This window comes from Triticum urartu, chromosome 7, assembly GCF_003073215.2.
Source record: "Triticum urartu cultivar G1812 chromosome 7, Tu2.1, whole genome shotgun sequence".
NCBI classification, from domain to species: domain Eukaryota; kingdom Viridiplantae; phylum Streptophyta; class Magnoliopsida; order Poales; family Poaceae; genus Triticum; species Triticum urartu.
In genome coordinates, this window is record NC_053028.1 from 4,350,094 (window position 1) to 4,370,532 (window position 20,439).

The window sequence follows — 20,439 nt, forward strand, 5'->3', positions numbered from 1 at the left end:
ACATACGGAGCAAAATGAGTGAATTTATATTTTAAAATATGTCTATATACATTCATATGTTGTAGTCTGTTTGAAATCTCTAGAAAGACGAATAGTTGGGAACGGAGGGAGTACATGATAGGAATGATATGAGAGCTAGCCTAGCCATCGTAGCCTTCACGTATGTATGGATGACATGGTGCAAGTTGGATATTTCGTGCGTGCGCAATTCCTACTCTCAACGTCAGACCTAACACATATCAGTGGTTACCCACTCTTCACCGACTCAACTGAGTTGAGATTTTCCGCATAGCACTCTAGCACGAGTCTTCTTCATCTCGACAAAGTTCGGTGCTTAAATAACTCGTGGGTGATTTTATAAAAAAAATGACAAAAGATAATCATGCTGGGCAGTTTTACCCTGCACCAAATAACCTGTAATTTTCTGCACGCCATAACAAAATGAAGATTTAATATCCTAACGCACAACTCCACTGAGTCATTGCAAACTGCGTTGCCGACTTGTTTGCGAATTGTCCACTGGTGATACCTGTGAATTTGTGGGAATTTTTTCCCCGTGTCCTCCCTTCTGTGCGTGAGGAACCGATGACTTTATATCGGAGGGAGGTAGGGCGATGAGGCTCTCCCGACGATGCGCGCCACCAGGGTTGTTCGGCCGAACGCACCGTCGGGAGAGATATGCGCCAACGCATCTCATCTTGCTATCCTGTCCTCTTTTCAAGCTAACCATCCATCCTTATCTAATCACAAGCGTGCGTGTGACTCCACGAGGTTAGCAACCGAGTTGCCCAACCACTTACACATCAGGTTTAGGGCGTTGCCCGGAATATTTTAATTAAAATATCCATGATTAAGCATGCATCCGGTTCTGTTTCTTTAGTCCACACTACAATGGCCATCTTGAAAGAAATAGGACCGATCTGAATATTCAGTGTGAAACTTAACCGCACTCCACAAATATTCAGCTTCCGTATCACTTGCCACTTGAATATATTTATTATTTAACTCAAAAATATGACTTCCTAACTTCACCTCGTTTTTAATAGCCACACTCCTAGGAGGGCACTAGAAGAATTTAACCCAATTGGTTTGTGTAAATTACCTGTGACTGTGAGCCATCTTCCATTAAACTGCCACTCCTTCCGTCTCCTTTTTAAAACTTAGTGTTCGGACCATCTTCAATAGCAATTGGATGCCAGAAAAAAATGCAGACTCCATCTTCCTCCTGAACAAGCACAGGACGGTGGGAGATGCCGTCCCTCATTGTAGACTGTATTGCGATCGCAAACTAGGACTACCCCCACCTAAATCTGGAAAGCATCAGGAACCCTAGCTTCTAGCTACAGATCCAACACTTAGAGATGAAGCCGCGATCAGGGTCTCCACTCAAGCTCTGAAATAGGATGGCTCCGGCACTGGCGCTGGTGCCGCTGCCTGCAAAATCATTCGCTCGCCACCTCTCCGGTTTCTCTCTCTGTCTCTCGACTCCTCTGCTCCAGAGAGACGCCCGCGGTCCAGGGCCATGTGGCTGATTCGGCTGGAATTAAGGGTTCTGTTTCAGGTGACTGTCCTATACTGTGAAACATAGCATTGGCACCTAAGATAGTTTTACAGAGCATAGCGCGACGCCGCAAGTGGACGCCCTGCAGGAATGGTGGCCTTACCCTCGTCGCGGACTCTCAAAACTGGCGTGCAAAGGTTTCGACAGGGTCGTGTGGAGCCTATGGATCAAGCGCAACGCGGGGACATTTGACAACTCGCCGAGCACGGCCGCGCACGTGTGCATTGGCATTGTGGCTGAAGCCAACTTATGGTGTAGAGCTGGCGCTGTGGGGTTGCAATCCTTCTGGAGATAAAGGACTAAGTAGGATTGAAGGCACCTAATCGTTACCACTAGTGCATTGCCGTTCTCCCAACCCGGCTTTGGGGTCTGTAACACCTTGTAAATCCTTCTCGTTCACACAAGTCTTTTGCGTGTTTGCAAAAAAAAAAAAAGATTATGTGTGTGTGTGAATGATTGATGAACCATGTACAACTGAGCTCGATATGAACAAGAAATGATATACTTTCATGAGTGCTTTGTTTAATTATATGGTAATTTGCCATTGCACCGAAGAGTATGAGTGGAGATATATAATTTTGTGGTGTGGTGTTGCTACCATCAAGTAAGGCACCGAAGAGTTTGATACATCTAGCTGCCGTCATTTCGATCGAATATAAAATAAAAGAAAGAGTTTGATACATCTACCATTAGCGTGAGGAGGCTACAGCCAAATATTCAGAGTTGAGAAAACAGAGCAAAAGCAGAAGAAGTTAACTACATCCAACAGAGAAAGCAGAGTTGAGAAACCAGAGCAGAGCAGAGGAAGTTCAGGTTAAGTCCCTGGGCTTGAAGGTTGCCTGGCGCTGGCACCATCCTTTCCTAGAGCTCGGGTCAGGGCGTCGCGGCTTGATCTCTAAGTGTTAGGTATGGGTGTAAAAGAGGATAGGCAACATCTGCGTCCATCCTGTTGTCGGAAGGAGGAAGATTGTCTGGCCCCAACAAGAGTAGGATACCTCAAGACACAGGCAAACATTCAAAGCTCAGGAAACAGAGCAAAAGCAGAGGAAACAACATGCAAGTATTCCGAGTCCATCTTTGTCCTCTGCATTATGCTTTCGCGAAGCTCGCTGATGACCCATCAACCTGACGAAGATAAGTCGCTGGAGCTCAACAGAGTTTGCAATCAAGGCCCTGGGCTCGAAAGGCAGACAGAATTAACAGCTTCATCATCACGGGATCTCCCGTGGGTGAGCAGGCCGGATGCATGAATGACAGTTCACGGTTGACATTCCTGTTGTGGATTCTTCAGATTCTGAATACATAAATTCAGAAACAAGCACACTCGGTTTCGCTCATCATACTTTCTGCCTGGGCCTCCTCTTCAAGTCTGAATTTTCTGCTCAAGGATTCCTTCTGTCTGATAATTGTTCAGCTTTGCTTCACAAATCTGAGCCTTTTGTTTGGCAGGCTGCACGTCCTTTTTGGAAAACATGTTTAGTATTTGTATTCTGCAGAACACTCTTCGTCTAGGGACATATATATAGCAAGGTGTGCTGATCTGCATGCTAGAGGTAGAAGGTTGTTCAGTAGATTCTTTTGTTCAGCATATTCTTATTTTATCTGGCGATTTTTTTTTTCCAAAAAACAGAGGCTGGATAGTCCTTGCGGTTGCTGACAGGTACTTCCTGCACATATATTGCCGTTGTTAATCAGACGCTGAATTGAAAACATATTTTTTTGGTACATACAGAGAACCATGAGAGTCTGCTAATGATATCTTTATTTTTACATATTAGACTGCCTAGTGGGTCAGTTTGGAGCTGGATGTCAGCCAAGTTCTTCAAATGATACATTTGGACTGAGAAGGATCTCTTATGGACTGGTAAGGAAAGATGACACTGCACATACCATTGCATACGAAATATTCTCATAATATATTTTACACATGTCCAAATACTGGTTGAGAACAAGAAGAACTTTGACCTCACGAAGGCCTTCACCTTGGCGGCAGACGTTCAGCCTATAAGAATAGACAGTGACGTAATAAATGAGGTCAGTATATATTTCAGATTCATCACTATGTAGTTTGTTCATGAATACATGGTTTATGAGAAGTGTGATAAAATTATTCTTAGGTAGTACAATTTGTAACACGAGAGACTGGAACATTTTTTGGTAAGTATCTTCTTGACCTGTCATAACAACATCCTCTTAGAATGTACTGAGGATAGACATATAAACATTGTTATAAAACCTGTATGTGAGTAAAATTCCATGTCTTTTTTAACTGACTCGTTGTTTCCTCATTTTGTATCAGGTGGACGAAGGAATTAACTATGAAATAGTCCGGTCAGTGCTTATGGAGCGTGCAAACTGCCCTTACCTAGCATCACAAACGGCAGCTGAAGTAAGAAATCATATATTGCTAAACCTTAAGATCAATTTTTTAATGCTCTGTGGATTAGAAGCTAATTTCAAAGACTGTATTTGTAACCTGGAACTCCATATTATGCGGTGTAAAATATCTGTGTTTACGTTTTATGTGTTTACTAACTTGCTGGAATTTATTGAAGCATCCTGAGTTTTTGGTTGATGGTTTTGCTATGTGGACACTTGCAACATTTTGAGTTAATAAAAATGCCCTTTATCGAAAAATGTGGACACTTGCAGATGGAAGCTTTTTCAAGAACTGAAGATTTTCCAAAAATTGTCAAGGCGTATTCAAGGCCAGTTCGAATTATACGTGGGAAGCAAATTGAGTCTGCTTGGGAGGTATGAGCTGCTTTAGCGTAGACATGTACCAACGCAATTCTTTATAACATACTCAAAGTGCAGCTTGAGTCATGAACCAAGCTTGCTGATGCGATATGCAGGTCGACGCAAGCGCATTCCAGAAAGAAGAAGAAAAGGCCTTGTGGAGCGCCTACTTGGAGGCTGCCGATAAGATCCATCCTGGTACACAACTCTACTATTCTCATTTCTCAAAATGACATGTTTCAGATCTGCAGTTCATGCTGCTCACCTGTACTCTATTCTGTTCACTGCCATTGCAGGAGTCGACATCAAAACCTTCGCCGAGGCATTCCTGCTTCTGATACAACCCCTGGAGGATTTCTTCAACAATGTTTTCGTCATGGCGGTGAGCACAAATCTATGTGTTAGTGTATATATGCACATATCTATACCTTTGCTAATTAAACTTGTATGGTGATGGCCCATGGAACAGGAAGACGAGAGGATCCGCAACAATCGGCTGGCACTGTTGCAAAAGATTGCGAGTTTGACCAAGGGGATCGCCGACCTCTCGGTTTTACCAGGGTTTTAGTTAGCCTTGGAGCAAGCAGGCGGTCGAGATAGAGGGTACGTCCCATTTTTGAGCTGGTGTCCTCAAGTTGGAGCCATTTTTTATTCTTCTTGTGTGTTGTGTTGCTGATATTATTTGGGATCCTCTTTGATTGGAGGATGGGGACCCAGGAAAAACCTATTTGGCATTCATTTAGATCTTACCAGTTTCAAGCAGATCGGGCGGGTGCTCCCTGACGTTGATATTTGTTTGTTGGTGTATAAATTTTCTTTTAAGAAGATTGAAACAGTTGGAGCTAGCCTTCCTTCTGTCTGTTTAAGAAGAGAGATGTATAATATGTAGACGGATATACTCGTAATCTAATTAATTCCAACTGCTTACTCTTATCAATCAGTACATACCCCCCCCCCCCCCCCCCCCCCCCCACAGCTACTTAGTGATCTAAACGATCTTATATTACTGTGGACCTGTGAAACACTATATAATATAATTTCTGCTTGAGCGTTAGCTCGATCACAAACAAACAAGAAAACTCGTCACATTTATTATTATTACATAATAAGAAGAGAGTTTTGATAACAATTAAGTGCATGATAAAACCTACTCTAGTAGATACGAGGATCAAATTGTTGGGCTCCCTTCAAAGCGATTACTTACTATTAAATAAATTACATGACAATACCGAGCCCTAATTCAAAGTGTTCCACCACTTGCACGGTGCAAGGCAGACGCACCTTTGAAGTGCCATATAGATACAGGTGCCTTTGAAGGGCCAACTCAACTTGGAAGCCTTGGTTGTATATGACAATGGAAATTAAGCAACAGCTAGCTAGCATAAGATGGAGAAAGCCTGAAGAAGAGCCATAGATATATAGTTGAAGATGGTTGCAGATAGATTTGAGGCAGTCATTAATTACGACGATGAAATAACCAACCAACCTGCAAATTAGGACGACTGTACAAGTAAGTGCATTAGTTAGCTATATATAGTGGCGGTAATAAATAAAACAAGGAAAGAGCCAAGAGTATGTATTACCTCGGCAATACTCGTCAAGAAACCCAATCACCTTTCTTCCTCTTCGTGGATCTCCTCCTCCTCGATCTCGCTGGCCGTCCCACTGCCGGAAACCTTTCCGCTCTCGTTCGCTGGAAAAGTCTCTTCCTCCTCCTCCTGGATCTCGCCCCTCCCACCATTTGGAGTGTCATTGATCTTGCTTGTTCCACTGCTGGAAGACTGTGCGCTCTCCTCGTTCGCTGGAAAGTCCTCATCTTTGCGGCCAGAGACACGAAAGCAGATCTCTCTAGGATGCTCCTGGGCTTCTTTCCTCACGACGTCAATCATGGCGCTGATGCACGGGCTGCTCTCTGCTGCTCCTCCATACCATTCCAAGTTGCATTTAAATTCTACCCACAGGAGGCGCCGGAGGTGCTTGATACCCAGCTGAGGGTCTCCTTTATTTGCAGCTGGTGGTGGGCCACCGTAGAACTGGAACTCGAAGACGAGCTTTTGCAGCTCCGGCATCGCTCCTTCCTGGAAGGTGACAACCCGTGGCATGCGGCTGTCAACAACGAGTTCCCTCAGGCATGGGAACCCTTCACGGCTGATGGCTATGGGATCTCTCGGGACAACTTCCAACCTTAGCGTGAGAAATTTCAGGTTGGGCATCTCCCGCAGAATCTTGAGATCCTGCTCCTCCAGTTTGCACATCCTGATGTCCAAGGACCCAAGGTCCTTGAAGTGATCCTTGATCCACCCTGGAATTCCCATATGTTTTCTGCCAACGATTAGCCCGCCACTTTCATTCAACCAATCAATAAGTTGAACGGACAGGATCTCCCCGGCTAACTCGGACACAAGATCACTCTTCTTCCAGGCTTGGCGGACGCACTCGGGCACTCCCTCCAATTTCAAGAGCTGACTAGCTTCCCAAGGCAGTGCACTGATGGTATCGTCTAATTTCAAAATCTCCAGCTTCTTGAGCCCTTCGATTTCCCTTGGTATCTTCGTCACCCCTGTACCACTCAAGAGCAGCCGCTTCAAATTCTGCAGTTTCCACATCTCACGAGGCAGCTGTGTGAGCCCTCCGTTGAAACTCAGGTCCAAGGTCTCTAAAGGCTGCAGGTCCCCAATTTCATTGCCTAGCCTTGTGATGCCTGCTGCACACACCACCAGTGCTTTCAAATGCTGCAACTTCCCAATCTCCGGAGGCAGCTCTTTGAGCTTGGTGCACTGCAGGTTCAGATTCTCCAAATTCTGGAGGTTCCCGATCTCACGTGGCAGCTCCGTCAGCCTCGTCCAGCTCAGGTCCAGAGTCTCTAATTGTTGCAGACCCCCTATCTCCCTGGGCAGCTCTGTCAGCTTTCGGTTCGGACTCACGGCCAGAGTCTTCAATTGTTGTAGGTCCCTAATCTCACTGGGCAACTCTGTGATCGATGTGAATCTTACCTGCAAAGTCTCCAGATGCTGTAGCCTTGCTATTTCCGGCGGTATCTCACTGATTCCTGTCCCTTCTAGGCCGAATAGGTGCCTCACACGGAGCAGTCCACATATATCCTTCACATGCTGATTTCCAAGGGCCTCGAAATCCAGAACAGATATCCAAAGAGACTGTACGAATTTAAGATAATGATGATGATATTGAAGATCCAACACTCGCACACGTTCCAACTTCTCAAAAGGGACACATCTCTCAGCACCTTCAAAAACAACAAGTGATCGAATCTGGGACCAATCCAGTTCCAACAAGGTATCCACCACCTGCACCTCACCATCATCAACTTGATAATCGTCGATGCATAGCCGATGGACTTGACATGCATATGCCAATCTGATGTCGGAACTGCAAGTAATGAAATTATCTTCACGCGATTTCCATCTAAGGAAATTTCGCATCATCGGGTTCATTTGGTAGTAGGGCATGTCCGATAAACCCTCTAGACGCAGCATCAACCCTCTGTTGCAAAGCTCTTCAAGATAACCTTTTGCTATATCCTCTTTATAAGTAAATCCTTCAGCAACCCATCGCATCACCAGTTGATCCCTGTAAAATTGGTAATTCTCAGGGTATATACTACAGTATAGCAAGCAAGTCTTCAACATATGGTGAGGAAGATCGGCGTAGCCAAGCTGCAAACTCTCTACCAACGGTTCAAACCCTTGTGTGTTCTGAAATCCATTTCTCTTAACTTGCTTCTCAATCATATCTTGCACATTACATGCCTTTACATGTACTCCTAGTTGTTCTTGTTGCTCTCGGACCATTGCCATTGCTGAAAACATGCAAAGTAGTGCTGACGGCACACCACCACACATGCGCACAATAGGATGGTCACCGTCAAAACCTTGTCCAACCATGTCAGGCTTCATCTGAGTAGTGACATCTTTCCTATAAAATCCATAGAGCCACCTTTTCTTAAGAGAACTCCATATAGGATTCATTTCGATGTAGAGCTTGCTATTATCAAAATCATCTCCTGGTAGAGAAGCAATACGAGTTGTGATGACGATTCTACTGCCAAGATTATTTTGTGGAAAAGACCTCCTGATGATGTTCCATTCTTCACGATGCCATATGTCATCAATTATTACCAGGTACCTAGGCAAGTTGATTGCACGTACAATTAAGATAGTTAGTATAGACAGCTTGACCAAGTTTAGTTAGTAGACAATCTAAATTTAGCTAGCACTACACATCTCAGAAGACATTACTTAAATCGAGGTTGTTTTTTTATAAACTTGCGCACCTTTTGTTCTCTAGGAAATTGGATATGGTGTGGATGAGATCTTCCTGTGTCCTTGCTTGGGTGCCAGCAAGTGGTTCAGCTCCTACTTGTTGGAGAATACTTGTGAGGACCTCCTTCATGTTGGGATTTGGAGTGACGGACACAAAAGCCCGTGACTGGAACTTACTTTTAATCTCCTCATCCTCGTACACAAGGTGGGCAAGGGTTGTTTTCCCCATACCAGCCATTCCAACAATGGATGCCATTTTTAGCTGCGGCGGCACCGTTGTGGTCTCTTCTTCTTCTTCTTCTCCTCCTCCTCCTCCTCCTACCAGGAATGTGATGAGCTCATCTCTCCAGATGTCCATACCAACCAGCTCCGCCGCATCCTTGTGGACGAATGAAGCTCGAGGAGGAAGCGGTTTGCTGGGAGGGCTGGATTTGGAGTTTCTTCTGGAAAATAAGCTGGAGAAGGGTTCAACAGACTTGTTCTTCTCCCACTTCCACTTGCTGCGGCACCGGCCCGACACGTCATCTACCCTCTTCTTCAGATCTTGGAAAGGGCAGCTGGCTTCGATCTTGCTCTGCACCATCAAGTGCTTGTTTCTGCGGCTGGGCTCCATGGTGAGGATGAAGTCGTCGATGGCGTCGTGCACATCGTCGGCGACATCCAGCGCTTCCTTCTTCAAGACCTTGGATTCCGAATCAAGAATCTCCTTGTCCCATATCGCCCAAAGGATGGAGTGCACAGACTTGAGCTTGGATTTGATGAACTTGACGTCCTTGCGCGTCGGGCGTCGAAGCTTGTACTCGCGGCCAAGCAGAGCACCCAGCTTGGCTACGACGGGCCCCAAGGCCCCCGTGGCTGCGGTCACGGGAGCTCTCTCCATTGCTCAGCTAGGCCGTGCAGGCTGTATGCACTGGAGAGCCGGAGCAGGAGCCGGCGGCTGACCTTGTGAATTGTGTCTATCTGGGTGGAATGTGGAGATCAACCTCCAAATGGTTACTTCAGCTGGTTATCATAGCAGAGGTGAGATTAAGTTATGCCTTCTCCTGCCTTGCAGCAAACCCAGATTCCAACAAATAGAAAAATGGTTCTTTGTCTTGATGATTTGGCAAAGCAGGAGGAAGAGATCGATGTGCTTCTTTTGATTTTTCTAATGAATGAATGGCTACTCAAACAAGACAAGCATCTCAAACGTATTGGAGATGTTTTTACTGCTTTTGTTTCGGAAAAGCAGTGCTCCATTTGTACTAGCGAAGCAAGGAACAGAACAGGATGCTCGCCTTAATTTACTTGCCCCAAGAACAGCATGCATTCCTTGGAGAACAGCAAAGCTACTCGGTGCTTTTCCAAAAGAATCACCCTTCCCTTTTGTTTTTCTTTGTTATTGTGGAACACTATCATTTCGAGCTTTGCCATTTTGATTTGAGCGTACTGATGTAATGATGAATTTATAATGTGTGTGATTCTTTAGTGTCTTCCATAATCCAGAGAAAATGTTGTGCTGATAAATGACGAAATGACGCTAATGAAAACTGTTGCATCTTGTTCCTTTGGTCGAGTCCCCCTTCCACACCTTTCCTCGAATGAATCAATAACGCACCGCCGCTTCTTTTTTATCTGTGTCTTTGGAGTGAGTGACTGAGTGACATACTTCAGGAATGATGCTTCGCTTCTCAAAGAAGCAAAGTTCATGCATGCAGCAAGCAAAGCAGCAAAAGCAAAAGCCCATCAGCTTGCCAACTTTACTTGTGTCCACCACCATCCTTGGTTCCCCGCCCTCTACCCAAGAAACCAATCCAACACAGACGCTAGCGCCGCTCGCAGTGTCCCTCCTTCTGCCTGCTAAATCCTCTGCCCGGCCAGGAGCCACCACGCAGGCCTCCGCCGCTGACACCTTCGACGGCGGCCACTGACTGCTAAAGCCTATTCGGCGGCCAGCATCGCAGGTGCTCCCCCTTGTTTCTCTCTTCTTTTTGAGGGAAGAGAGGAAGAGAGATCGAACCAATCAGGAGCATAGCCTCTTGTTTTCTTGCCATGTTGACAAGAAAACTAGGAAGTATGTAATGTCTACAATTGCCTGAAAATTAATTTCATAACTGTGCAAGCATGGACAAAAGTTGCGATACCTACATTTTGTTGATTTTCGTTTCAATCTTGTGGTTAATTAGCCAGATCTTCTAGCCGTACTACAGGGTATACTAGATGCCTAATAAACAGAGTATTATCTACTAGCATCTACCTTCTATCGGTGAGTAAATTTCCACCTGAGTACAAATTGCCATATTTCCATAGGTAGGTTATCGGGTTGGGGACAATTTAGTGTTTCATGTTCTGACTATATGTGCCTAGCCTTTACCTAAATTATTTTTCTCACCATGATTGATGACCCGCCTTTATGCTGTTTTTCCGTTTCTTCTATAGACTAGCTCTGTCTATACTTGATTTTAACTTTCTATGGCCCACTTGATGACCCGCCTTTATGCTGTTTTTCCGTTTCTTCTATAGACTAGCTCTGTCTATACTTGATTTTAACTTTCTATGGCCCACTCATCCTTTGCTGCACTTGCAACAACAGCGAAGGTGAAGATGGAGATTGTGGTGGGTGCATAGGAAGCAACCATGAAAATAGAGTTTGACAGGAGTACACCGCACCTGCTTCCACCTTCCTGTGCAGCCACTGCCTTCGACGGTGGCTGCCCTGCCCAGTGACTGCTCAAGACTCTTCAGCGACCAGCAGCTTATTGTCCAGTTTGCAGGTGCCGCTTCTGCCCCCAACTCCAATTTCTGTTGTCTGGTAGCTTTTTGTTCCACTTGCCATGGCAGTTGATCTTGGCAACCTACCATCATTGCGAGCATGTTTTTCACTCAATTAATTAGCACTATGACATATAAAAAGTACAAATTCGAAAATCCCATGAAGTGCATAACGTCCACAATTTCCTCAGCATTATATGCAATCTTCATTTTTGATTAGTGGTGTTGATATATATTGTGGTCAGCAAATTCTATATGCAAAAAATACAGTCATTGGTAAAACTTTTGTTCGTATAATTTCTCTGATCGGGGGCAAATTGGTATTCGCTAGAAATGTTCCATGATCTGATTGTGGAGCTTTTTACGATTAATTATTTTTCTAGCCATAATTCATGCTGACCCTTATCTTCCTTTTTTCCGTTCTTTTCATAGATCAACAACTGCTGAGCACTGTCTTTGCACTTGCAAGTTACAACAATGGGGGGCAGATTGTAGTAGTGAAGATCACAGATAAAGAAGATGGAGTTTGTAGTGGGTGCTTCAGAAGCCACCATGAGATCTCTCCTAGGCAAGTTGGGTGGTCTCCTTGCCCAAGAGTACACTCTGATCCGTGGCGTCCGCGGCGACATCCAGTACATCAGCGACGAGCTCGCCAGCATGCAGGCCTTCCTTGGCGACCTCGGCTCTGCCCTGGATGACCACGATCGCCGGCTCAAGAACTGGATGAAGCAGATTCGTGACATGGCATACGACATGGAAGACTGTGTCGATGACTTTGCTCATCGCCTCCCTCAGGACTCTCTCAGCGATGCAAGATGCTCCTTCATCGTGACGATAGTCTACGAGATGTGGACGTTCTGGCCTCGCCGCGACATTGCCTCCAAGATTGCTGAGCTCAAGGTCCGGGCACAGTACATTGCTGAACGACGCAGCAGATATGGAGTGAACAACCCAAGCCCAAGAACAAGCTCTGGAGCCGGAGCAACCCATGCTGTTATGTATGGCATTGCTGAGCATTTGGTGGCAAGCCGTCAGCTCATCCGCACAGAGAACCCCGTGGGAGTGAAGGTGGACATGGAGAAGCTCCGGAGTTGGCTAACCAAACATGATAAAGGCTCTCATCGAGCTGTTGTGTCCTTGATTGGATTCGGTGGTGTAGGAAAGACCACCATTGCCATGGCATTGTACAGAGATTTCAGGAATGAATTTGATTGTCGGGCATCAGTCACAGTGTCTCAGAACTTCGATGAAGATGAAGTCCTAAGGGATGTTCTTGGGCAAATCAAGCCAGCAGACAGTCAAATCAAGACAAAGGAGGAGGTGCAGGAGGGCAGCAACACAGGGAAGGTGGAGAAGAAAAGTCTAGCGACAAACATTAAAAGTTCAGTTAAGCGAGTTGTGCCACTGCTCTCTGGTCACAGGCCGCAAAGCAATGATGGCAGCATGCAGAGTAAGATAGAAACAATGAATCGCGACCAACTTATTGAAGAACTCAAAACGCGCCTGCTTGGAAGGAGGTACCTCAAAATCATTTCCTTGTTTTTTTCTAAATTACTCGTAGTAAGTTAGTAACGACTGTGTATATGCATCAAGTGTCTAAATTGTAGTAATGCTGCGATAAAATTGTGTTGTTTACCACAGCAATTTCATTCTGAAGTATGTACAATGGTGAAAGAGAAAAGGGAAATTTTTTCAGAAAATAAAAACCATATCTAACTAGTTGAGCCTTGATAATTAAACACCTAGTTAAAGTTGCACAACGAAGTTTCATAAAAAAAAAGGTTGCACAAGGAATAATTGTGGATATTTTATAACTGAACGTCAACTTGTTACAAATAGCAAATTTTATAGCTGAACCTAGTCAAGTATAAATAAAAATTTCTGTAAAAAAAGTCAGCAGGTAACATACTAAAATTGGACCAAAAACTGGAATCAAAATCAGAAAACTATATCCATCCAATTCATAAAAATATGGCAATTTGGACAAAGGTTGGGTCAAACTAGTTAAATTTGTGTTGAATCTGAACATGTATAAGGCTCTCTTGGACTGTTTGGAGGATTTTTTTTTTCTCAGTGGTATGAACTTAAATAAGCTAAGGATGCTTCTTCTCACTTGTATTTTGTTTCCTGTTTCTTGGCAGGTATCTCCTCTTGATTGATGATATATGGTCTGTACAAACATGGGAGACCATTAGAAATTGGTTGCCACATGATAATAATAAGGATAGTAGAGTAATAGTAACTACAAGATTTCAAGCTGTTGGTGCAGCTTGCTCAGAAAGACATGGAACTGATTATCTGCATACAGTTAATGCCCAAAGTGATGCCGCCTCCAAAAGTCTATTTCATCAGGGTATTCCTGAATCCCCAAGCAGCCAAGAAAGCGAAAGAATGGATACTGTTGGTGCTGAGTCCTCTGAATGAGATGAAACTGATCATCTGCATTCAGCTAATGTCCCAAGTGATGCCAATGCCAAAGGTCCGTTTGATGACCGTGTTCCTGATCCACAGAGAAGCAAAGAAAGAGAGAAAGAAGAGGTCCATGAGGAGATATGGAAATATTGTGGGGGGCTGCCTTTGGCCATAGTCACCATGGCTGGCCTTGTGGCCTGCAACCCAACAAAAGACAATGACCATTGGCGTAAAGTTTGCAAGTCATTATTTCCAGAGCAAGTAGCTCCCCTTACATTGGAGGGGGTGACAAGGATACTTGATTATTGCTACAATGATTTGCCAGCAGATCTCAAGACCTGCTCATTGTACTTGAGCATATTCCCCAAGGGCTCGAAAATTAGTAAGAAGCGTCTGACCCGGCGGTGGATATCAGAATGTTTTGTTGCTGAGAAGCAAGGGCTGAGTGCGGAGGAAGTGGCAGAAACATACTTCAACCAGCTTGTAAGCAGGAAGATAATACGCCCTGTGGATCACAGCAGCAACGGGAAGGTAAAATCCTTTAAAGTTCATGACATGATCCTGGAATATATCGTGTCCAAGTCAAGCGAAGAGAATTTTATTACTATTGTTGGTGGACATTGGCTGATGCCAACTCCTAGCAACAAAGTCCGTCGACTCTCCATGCAAAGCAGTGGTTCCAAGCATGGGAATTCAACAAAAGGCATGAACTTGTCTCAAGTGCGGTCACTGACAGCATTTGGAAGCCAAAACCGACGACTCCCATTCCATTCATTCAATAATGGAATAATACAAGTGCTTGATCTTGAGGGCTGGAAGGGTTTGACAGATAAGCATATGAATGACATATGCAAAATGCTTGTGCTGAAGTATTTGAGCCTCCGACGAACAGAGGTTTCTGAGATTCCATCAAAGATCGAGAAGCTCCAGTATCTAGAAACTCTTGACATAAGGGAGACAAATGTCGGGGTGCTGCCAAAAGCTTTTGGACAGCTCAAACAGCTCCGTAGCATGCTTGGAGGGAACAAAAACACAAAGAAGGCTTTGAAGTTGCCACATGAGAAGAATAAGGAGCCGATGAAAGCACTTCGGATCTTGTCAGGGATTGAGATCGGTGAGGACTCATCAGCTGTAGCAAGCCTTCATCAGCTGACAGGGCTAAGGAAGCTTGCCATTTACAAGCTCAATATAAGGGAGGGTGGTCAGACCTTCAAACAATTACGCTCCTCCATTGAGTACCGCTGTAGCTGCGGTCTGCAGACATTGGCAATCAATGATGAGAGCTCTAATTTTATCAACTCACTAGACACCATGACCACTCCTCCAAGATACATCATCGGCCTAGAGTTGTCTGGCAAGATGGAAAGGCCCCCACAGTGGATCAAAGAACTCAATAACCTCTATAAGCTGACCCTTTCTGTGACAGTTCTTCGGACTGATACTTTCAAGCTCATCCAGGACCTACCCAAATTGTTTACGCTCACCTTTACACTCAGTGCAGCCAAGGATGATAGGGACATAGTGGACATTCTTGAGGAAAATAAACAGCTTACTGACAGGGAGATCATTATTCCACCTGGGGGATTCAAGAGTCTAAAGCTTCTTCGCTTCTTTGCAACTATGGTTCCAAGGCTGAGCTTTGCAGTTACAGGAAAAGAGGTAATGCCAGCACTGGAGAGGATTGATATGCGGTTCGAAGCCTTTGAAGGGATTTACGGCATCGAGACTCTCGAAAGCCTCCAAGAGGTGCATCTCAGTGTTGGTAATCAAGCAGATGAAATAACCAAGTTCTTGGTAGATGATTTGAAGGACACTCCCAAGTACTTGGATCAAAAGTACGCCAGCAAGTGGCCAAAGATAATCACCGAGTGAAGAGATTGGAATATGTATCTTTAGGTTGACCAACAAATCATCTGGTATGTGTTGTATCATTAAGTGGGGGTTGTTTCATCAAGTCTGCGTCACCTTCTCGAGAGCTAAATAAACAGACTGCATCCACTATTGATTCTTGTGATGCATATGTATGTGGTACTGTTGAATCCGTCACTGATTCTTGTAATTTTTACTTCTATCGTAATGTTACTTCCATTATTGATCTTTTTGAACTTACCTCGTGTTCGGTTATGGTATGTATATATCCTTCAGTTTGTGTTTGATTGAGATTTCTGTACCCTATATTTAACTAAATAGCAGCCACATGATTCAGTTGGTGTATGGAGGTCTCTTGCCCAAAGTGCTGGAGTTTTAGGAAGGTAGATTGCCTTCAAATGCATGCAGGCAATGTAGAGTTTGTGCTAACCTATTTTACCAGGAACTCCCGTTTTGTATGTGTTTGATTATCCCCGTTATGTATGACAATGCTCGAAGATTTCTTCTTTGCGACCATACTTTACCAAACTACACCACGTTTTGTGTAACAGCCAATTTTTGTGTTTGGACATTGACAACAAAGTCATTTATTTTATCAGAGGAATTCTCGAATGCATATAAGTTCAATATAACCAGTAACAGTTTTTGGAATTTTGGCTGTGTATACATCCAAAATGTAAGGTTTCAGAGAGCTCAGGAGAGTAGATCCTACAGTCAGTTATCACAGAAATGGATGCTAATCTGAAGAACAAACCAGGAGCATGGGGGAGAGAACAGGGTACCTCATCTCGGCTGACAAAGCGAAAGAATGATGCGAAGTGTCAATATGATCTGCTGCCAAGAAACAGAGTAGTTACTACCACTGCATAGCGTGTCGATATGATGTCCTGGAAAAAACATTCAAGCTTGCTTGTACCCAAAGAAAAAGAACATTTTCTTTGGGAACAAACCCCAAATGTATATCAATGCTCAAAGATTTCTTCTTAGTGACCATACTGTAGCCAACTACGACATGTTTTGTTTTTGGAAAGGGCCGATTTTTTGTCCAACTCTGGACATTGACAGCAAAATCATTTTACTGTATCATAGAAAGTTTGTCTCCCTACACATAAAGTTCAATATTACCGGTGAAAGTTTTCGAAATTTTTGCTGCTTATACATCCAAAACGTAAGGTTTCAGAGAGTTCAGGAGAGTAGATCCTACTCCCAGCCATTTAGCACAGAGACGGAAGTTAAACTGAAGAAAAAACCAGGGGAAGGGGGAGGAATAGGGTACCTCATCTCGGCTCTGAGAAAAAGATTGATAAGAAGTGTCGATATGATCTGCTGCCAAAAAAACAGAGATTGTTACACTACTGCTGCTTGCATAGTGTGTCAATATGATTTGCTGGAATTGAAACACATACAACACATTAAACTGCAGCATGCTTACCGACTGTCCATTTCACACTTCATCTTCTAGTGATGCTATATTGACTTGAATTGCACACCTGATGACTGTTCACTTGTAAAGTCTATTGGTGGCAGCACAGCTCTGCTGTGATCATGGTGTTTCCCTTTAGTTACACCTTCTGTTGAGATGCAGATATGCTTTTATCTGACCATGCACTGAAAAACCACAACACTGTTACAATGCCCAGGAGCAGTCCAATGATACAAAACCATAGTTGGGACCAGAGCTGTTCTTATTAAGGTAAGAATATGACTGTTGAAAGTAAGACATGAAATGTTAGAAAAAACAATCTTATACATATCATACAAAAAAATGCCTCATTTATATGCCTCATGTATGTTAAACCACAAATTAAAAAAAAACACAAAGTTAAACCATCCTGAAAGAACCAAAGGGAATATAACAAGGCTAGTGGCACAGATTCACAAATATAACAAAGGGAATATAACAAGGCTAGCAACAAGGGGAATGACTTACTAGGTCACCTTCAATCATGTCCTTTACGATCCCCTCACGGAGGGTGATGGTCTCCTACTTGAAGAGGTCCTTGGTGACCTTATTTTCCAAATTGAGCTCTGAAAGGATGTGACGGCCGCGTGCCCGTCCAATGCCATGGCTGGACTGCAGTGCGCACTCCACCCTCTTGTGGTTAGGTATCACAACACCACCAACACGAATGGAATCAATGAACCGACCGTGGCCGAAACCTCCGTCCTGTCAAGTCAATGATAAAAACAAGAATGGAGTTAGCAGCCAGCATACATCTGTCGGTACAAATCTTATTATGACACGAACGAAGCACTCGTTGCTAGTAAGAGAGCAAGTATGTACGCATTTGTTGGCTGAGAGGATTCGTTGCTGGTTAGAGAAGCACTCATTGCTGGTAAGAAGGTGTTGCCAAGTAATGAAAGAAAGGGCAAGTGTTGCCCGGACACATATCTGGTCTGGTGTCTCTCTGCTCTGTTTTCTCTGTTTGTCTCTATGTTCTTTGTGAAACCTGGAGACAGTGGATGCGAGAGATCGAGAGAGGGCTGTCGCCAAGGAGAGGGCTACATATAAAGGGACATTTTTATTTGCTGGATTAAAGGAAAGAGAATTACAAAGGGTTGTTCCTATAACACCCACATAAGCATGTACGCTGCCGTGCAAAAAAGAAGAAAAAAAATCACTATCCGGTAACATGCTAGGTGGACGGCAGGAATTCATGATTCAGAAGCAAACATCCACCCAAACACCAAGATGGTTCATGATTCTGAATGCACTCAGAAGCAGCAATGTAGCTAGACACAGTGGAACAGTGAACTAGGACTAGCCAGACACCAATGGAAACGGAAGCTCAGTCAGGAATAAAAACAAGCACCTGGCGTGCAAGCAGGCACGCAGGCTGACCCAGTGGAGATTCCACCGGCCGGGAGACAAGGAAGAACCGGAGCTGCCGGCGCTCGCCCGGCGAAGGAACGACCACGCGCGTGGCTGCTGCATGCTCCCGCCGTCGAGGGTCACGTGGTCGTCGTCCGCGCCCGCCGGGATCTTAGCTTGGCGAGGGATGCGATGACCGGAAGAGGACGGGCTCTTTTTTTTTTTTTTTTTTTTGAGAATTCGGAAGAGGACGGGCAGAATGAAGCTTACTTCGATGGATCATGGTGGGCCGTCCAGCGTCTCTGAATGAAGCTTACTTCGATGGATCATGATGGGCCGTGCAGCAGCTCAAATAAAAAACAAAGTAAGCAATTGGGCCAGTAGTTGCCCGCCCAGCAGCATAGGACTGAGAGCGACCAGCTGATAAAACTTGAACGTTCCCTCAAAAAGAAAAAAGAAACTGATAAAACTTGAACCCCTAAAAAAAAGGGCTGATAAAACTTGAGCATCCTAAAAAGAAATTAAGTCTCTTCTTGTTTTTCTTAAACCGCGCAACCGCTCGCCGTGTCAGCCGTGCGGTGCGCGATCCCCCCACCCCCTAGAGATGATCGAGATACCAAAGCTTTTGATATGAGTTATTTTAGTATCTACTCTCGTGAGCTCTCTGAAAACTTACTCCTTCGGTTCCTATATAAATTTGTTTTAGAGATTTCAATATGGACTACATACCAAGAAAAATGAGTATATCTACACTCTAAAATACGTCTATATACATCCCTATGTAGTCCATATTGAAATATCTAAACAGACTTATATTTAGGAATGGAAGGAGTACACTTTGGATGTGTACATAGCCAAAAATTCAGAAAACTTTCATTGGTAATATTGAACTTTATGAGTTCCAGACTTTTTATGGTCAAATATTTTTTTCATGCATCGAGCTTGAAACTATCGGTACGGACACCATAAAGGGTCAGCTTATAGAGGTTATTGAGATCTTTCATCCAATGTAGGGGTCTTTCCATCTTGCCAGACAGCTCCATACCACTGATGTATCTTGAAGGAGCGGACATGGTGTCCATTGAGTTGATAAAATCAGAGCCGCCTCATTGATCGCAAGAGTCCGTAGAACACAGCTTACATTGAGCTTGAAGGTCTTACCACCCTCCCTTATATTGAGCTTGTAAATGGCAAGCTTTCTTAGCCTGATCAGCTGACAAAGGCTCGCTACCGATCTCAATTCCCGATAGAATAAAAAGTTCTTTCATCGGCTCCCTGTTCTTCTCATGTGGCAACTTCTTTGCGTTTTGTTTCCTCCAAGCATGCTACAGAGCCATTTGAGCTATCCAAAAGCTTTGGGAAGCACCCCCAACATCTGTCCGAACTACCCGTTTTAATTTTTGGAAGGGGATATACTAAGGCAAACAACCCGAAAAAATTACCCAAATTCTTCCCGGTGCACGCGCACTATACCTGGCCATACCTCGGGCCGGGCCGGGCTTCGGGCCGGGCCTAGCCAAGCCCGACGCAAAAAACCCAGGCCCGAGCCCGGCCCGGCCCGGCCGTCGGGCCTGTTTTTTGGGCCCGAGCCCGGCCCGAACACATAAAAGCCCGTCGGGCTTCGGGCCGGCCCGGCCCGTCCTTCAGAAAAACGCGAAAACGATGGGCCCGGGCCCGGCCTGGCCCGGCGTTCGGGCTCAAAATCTAGGCCCAAGCCCAGCCCGGGAGCAGCGTCGGGCGGGCCGGGTCGGGCTTTTTCGGGCCGGGCCGGGCCGGCCGGGCCGGGCTGCCCATGGCCAGGTCTAACGCGCACCATCTGGACAAAACGGGCGGCCGGTCTTGCATGCTTGTATGTGTTAATTTTTCTGTCTTCTACCGCATGTGATTGTTAGCATTAAATGCGTTCACACTGATTACCTCATTCTGAAAAGAACAGATCCACGCACATTCATTTCGGAGTTTCAAATTTTAAAAAGTCATATCTTTTGAACCGCGCGTTGGAATTCAGATCCGTT

At 44.7% G+C, this 20,439-nt stretch overlaps 2 protein-coding genes across 4 annotated transcripts in view; one reads left to right on the top strand and one right to left on the bottom strand.

Annotated features, from left to right (window-relative positions):
* Positions 1-5,348: 5,348 nt before the first annotated feature.
* On the bottom strand, positions 5,349-18,645 carry LOC125524017 (disease resistance protein PIK5-NP-like). 3 transcript variants are annotated; one of them, XM_048689096.1, is made up of 9 exons: positions 18,426-18,645; positions 17,543-17,779; positions 17,045-17,220; positions 16,889-16,935; positions 16,395-16,443; positions 11,230-11,414; positions 8,592-9,582; positions 5,884-8,443; positions 5,349-5,802 (listed from the first exon to the last, which is right to left on the bottom strand). In XM_048689096.1, exons 7-8 carry the CDS (start codon positions 9,458-9,460, stop codon positions 5,911-5,913), a joined length of 3,402 nt encoding a protein of 1,133 aa, XP_048545053.1. In that variant the 5' UTR covers positions 9,461-9,582; positions 11,230-11,414; positions 16,395-16,443; positions 16,889-16,935; positions 17,045-17,220; positions 17,543-17,779; positions 18,426-18,645; the 3' UTR covers positions 5,349-5,802; positions 5,884-5,910. The 3 variants fall into 3 exon arrangements, with proteins under 3 accessions (XP_048545053.1, XP_048545052.1, XP_048545051.1); XM_048689095.1 differs by having other exon boundaries at positions 5,349-5,786; positions 16,889-16,938; XM_048689094.1 differs by having other exon boundaries at positions 16,889-16,938.
* Positions 9,590-20,439, top strand: part of LOC125524019 (disease resistance protein Pik-2-like) — an 88,048-nt gene continuing 77,198 nt past the window's right edge. The window contains exons 1-2 of the mRNA XM_048689099.1: positions 9,590-10,523; positions 11,153-11,333. The gene's annotated coding sequence lies outside the window, so the exon portion shown is untranslated. The remainder of the gene's footprint in view (positions 10,524-11,152; positions 11,334-20,439) is intronic.

What these genes read in the sequence shown, in the direction of transcription:
- LOC125524017 (XM_048689096.1), bottom strand. Translation starts at nt 9,460, where the DNA reads ATGGAGAGAGCTCCCGTGACCGCAGCCACGGGGGCCTTGGGGCCCGTC. An exon ending in AATTTCCTAGAGAACAAAAG is followed by an intron (nt 8,444 to 8,591) that starts GTGCGCAAGTTT and finishes CAACTTGCCTAG; the next exon opens with GTACCTGGTAATAATTGATG.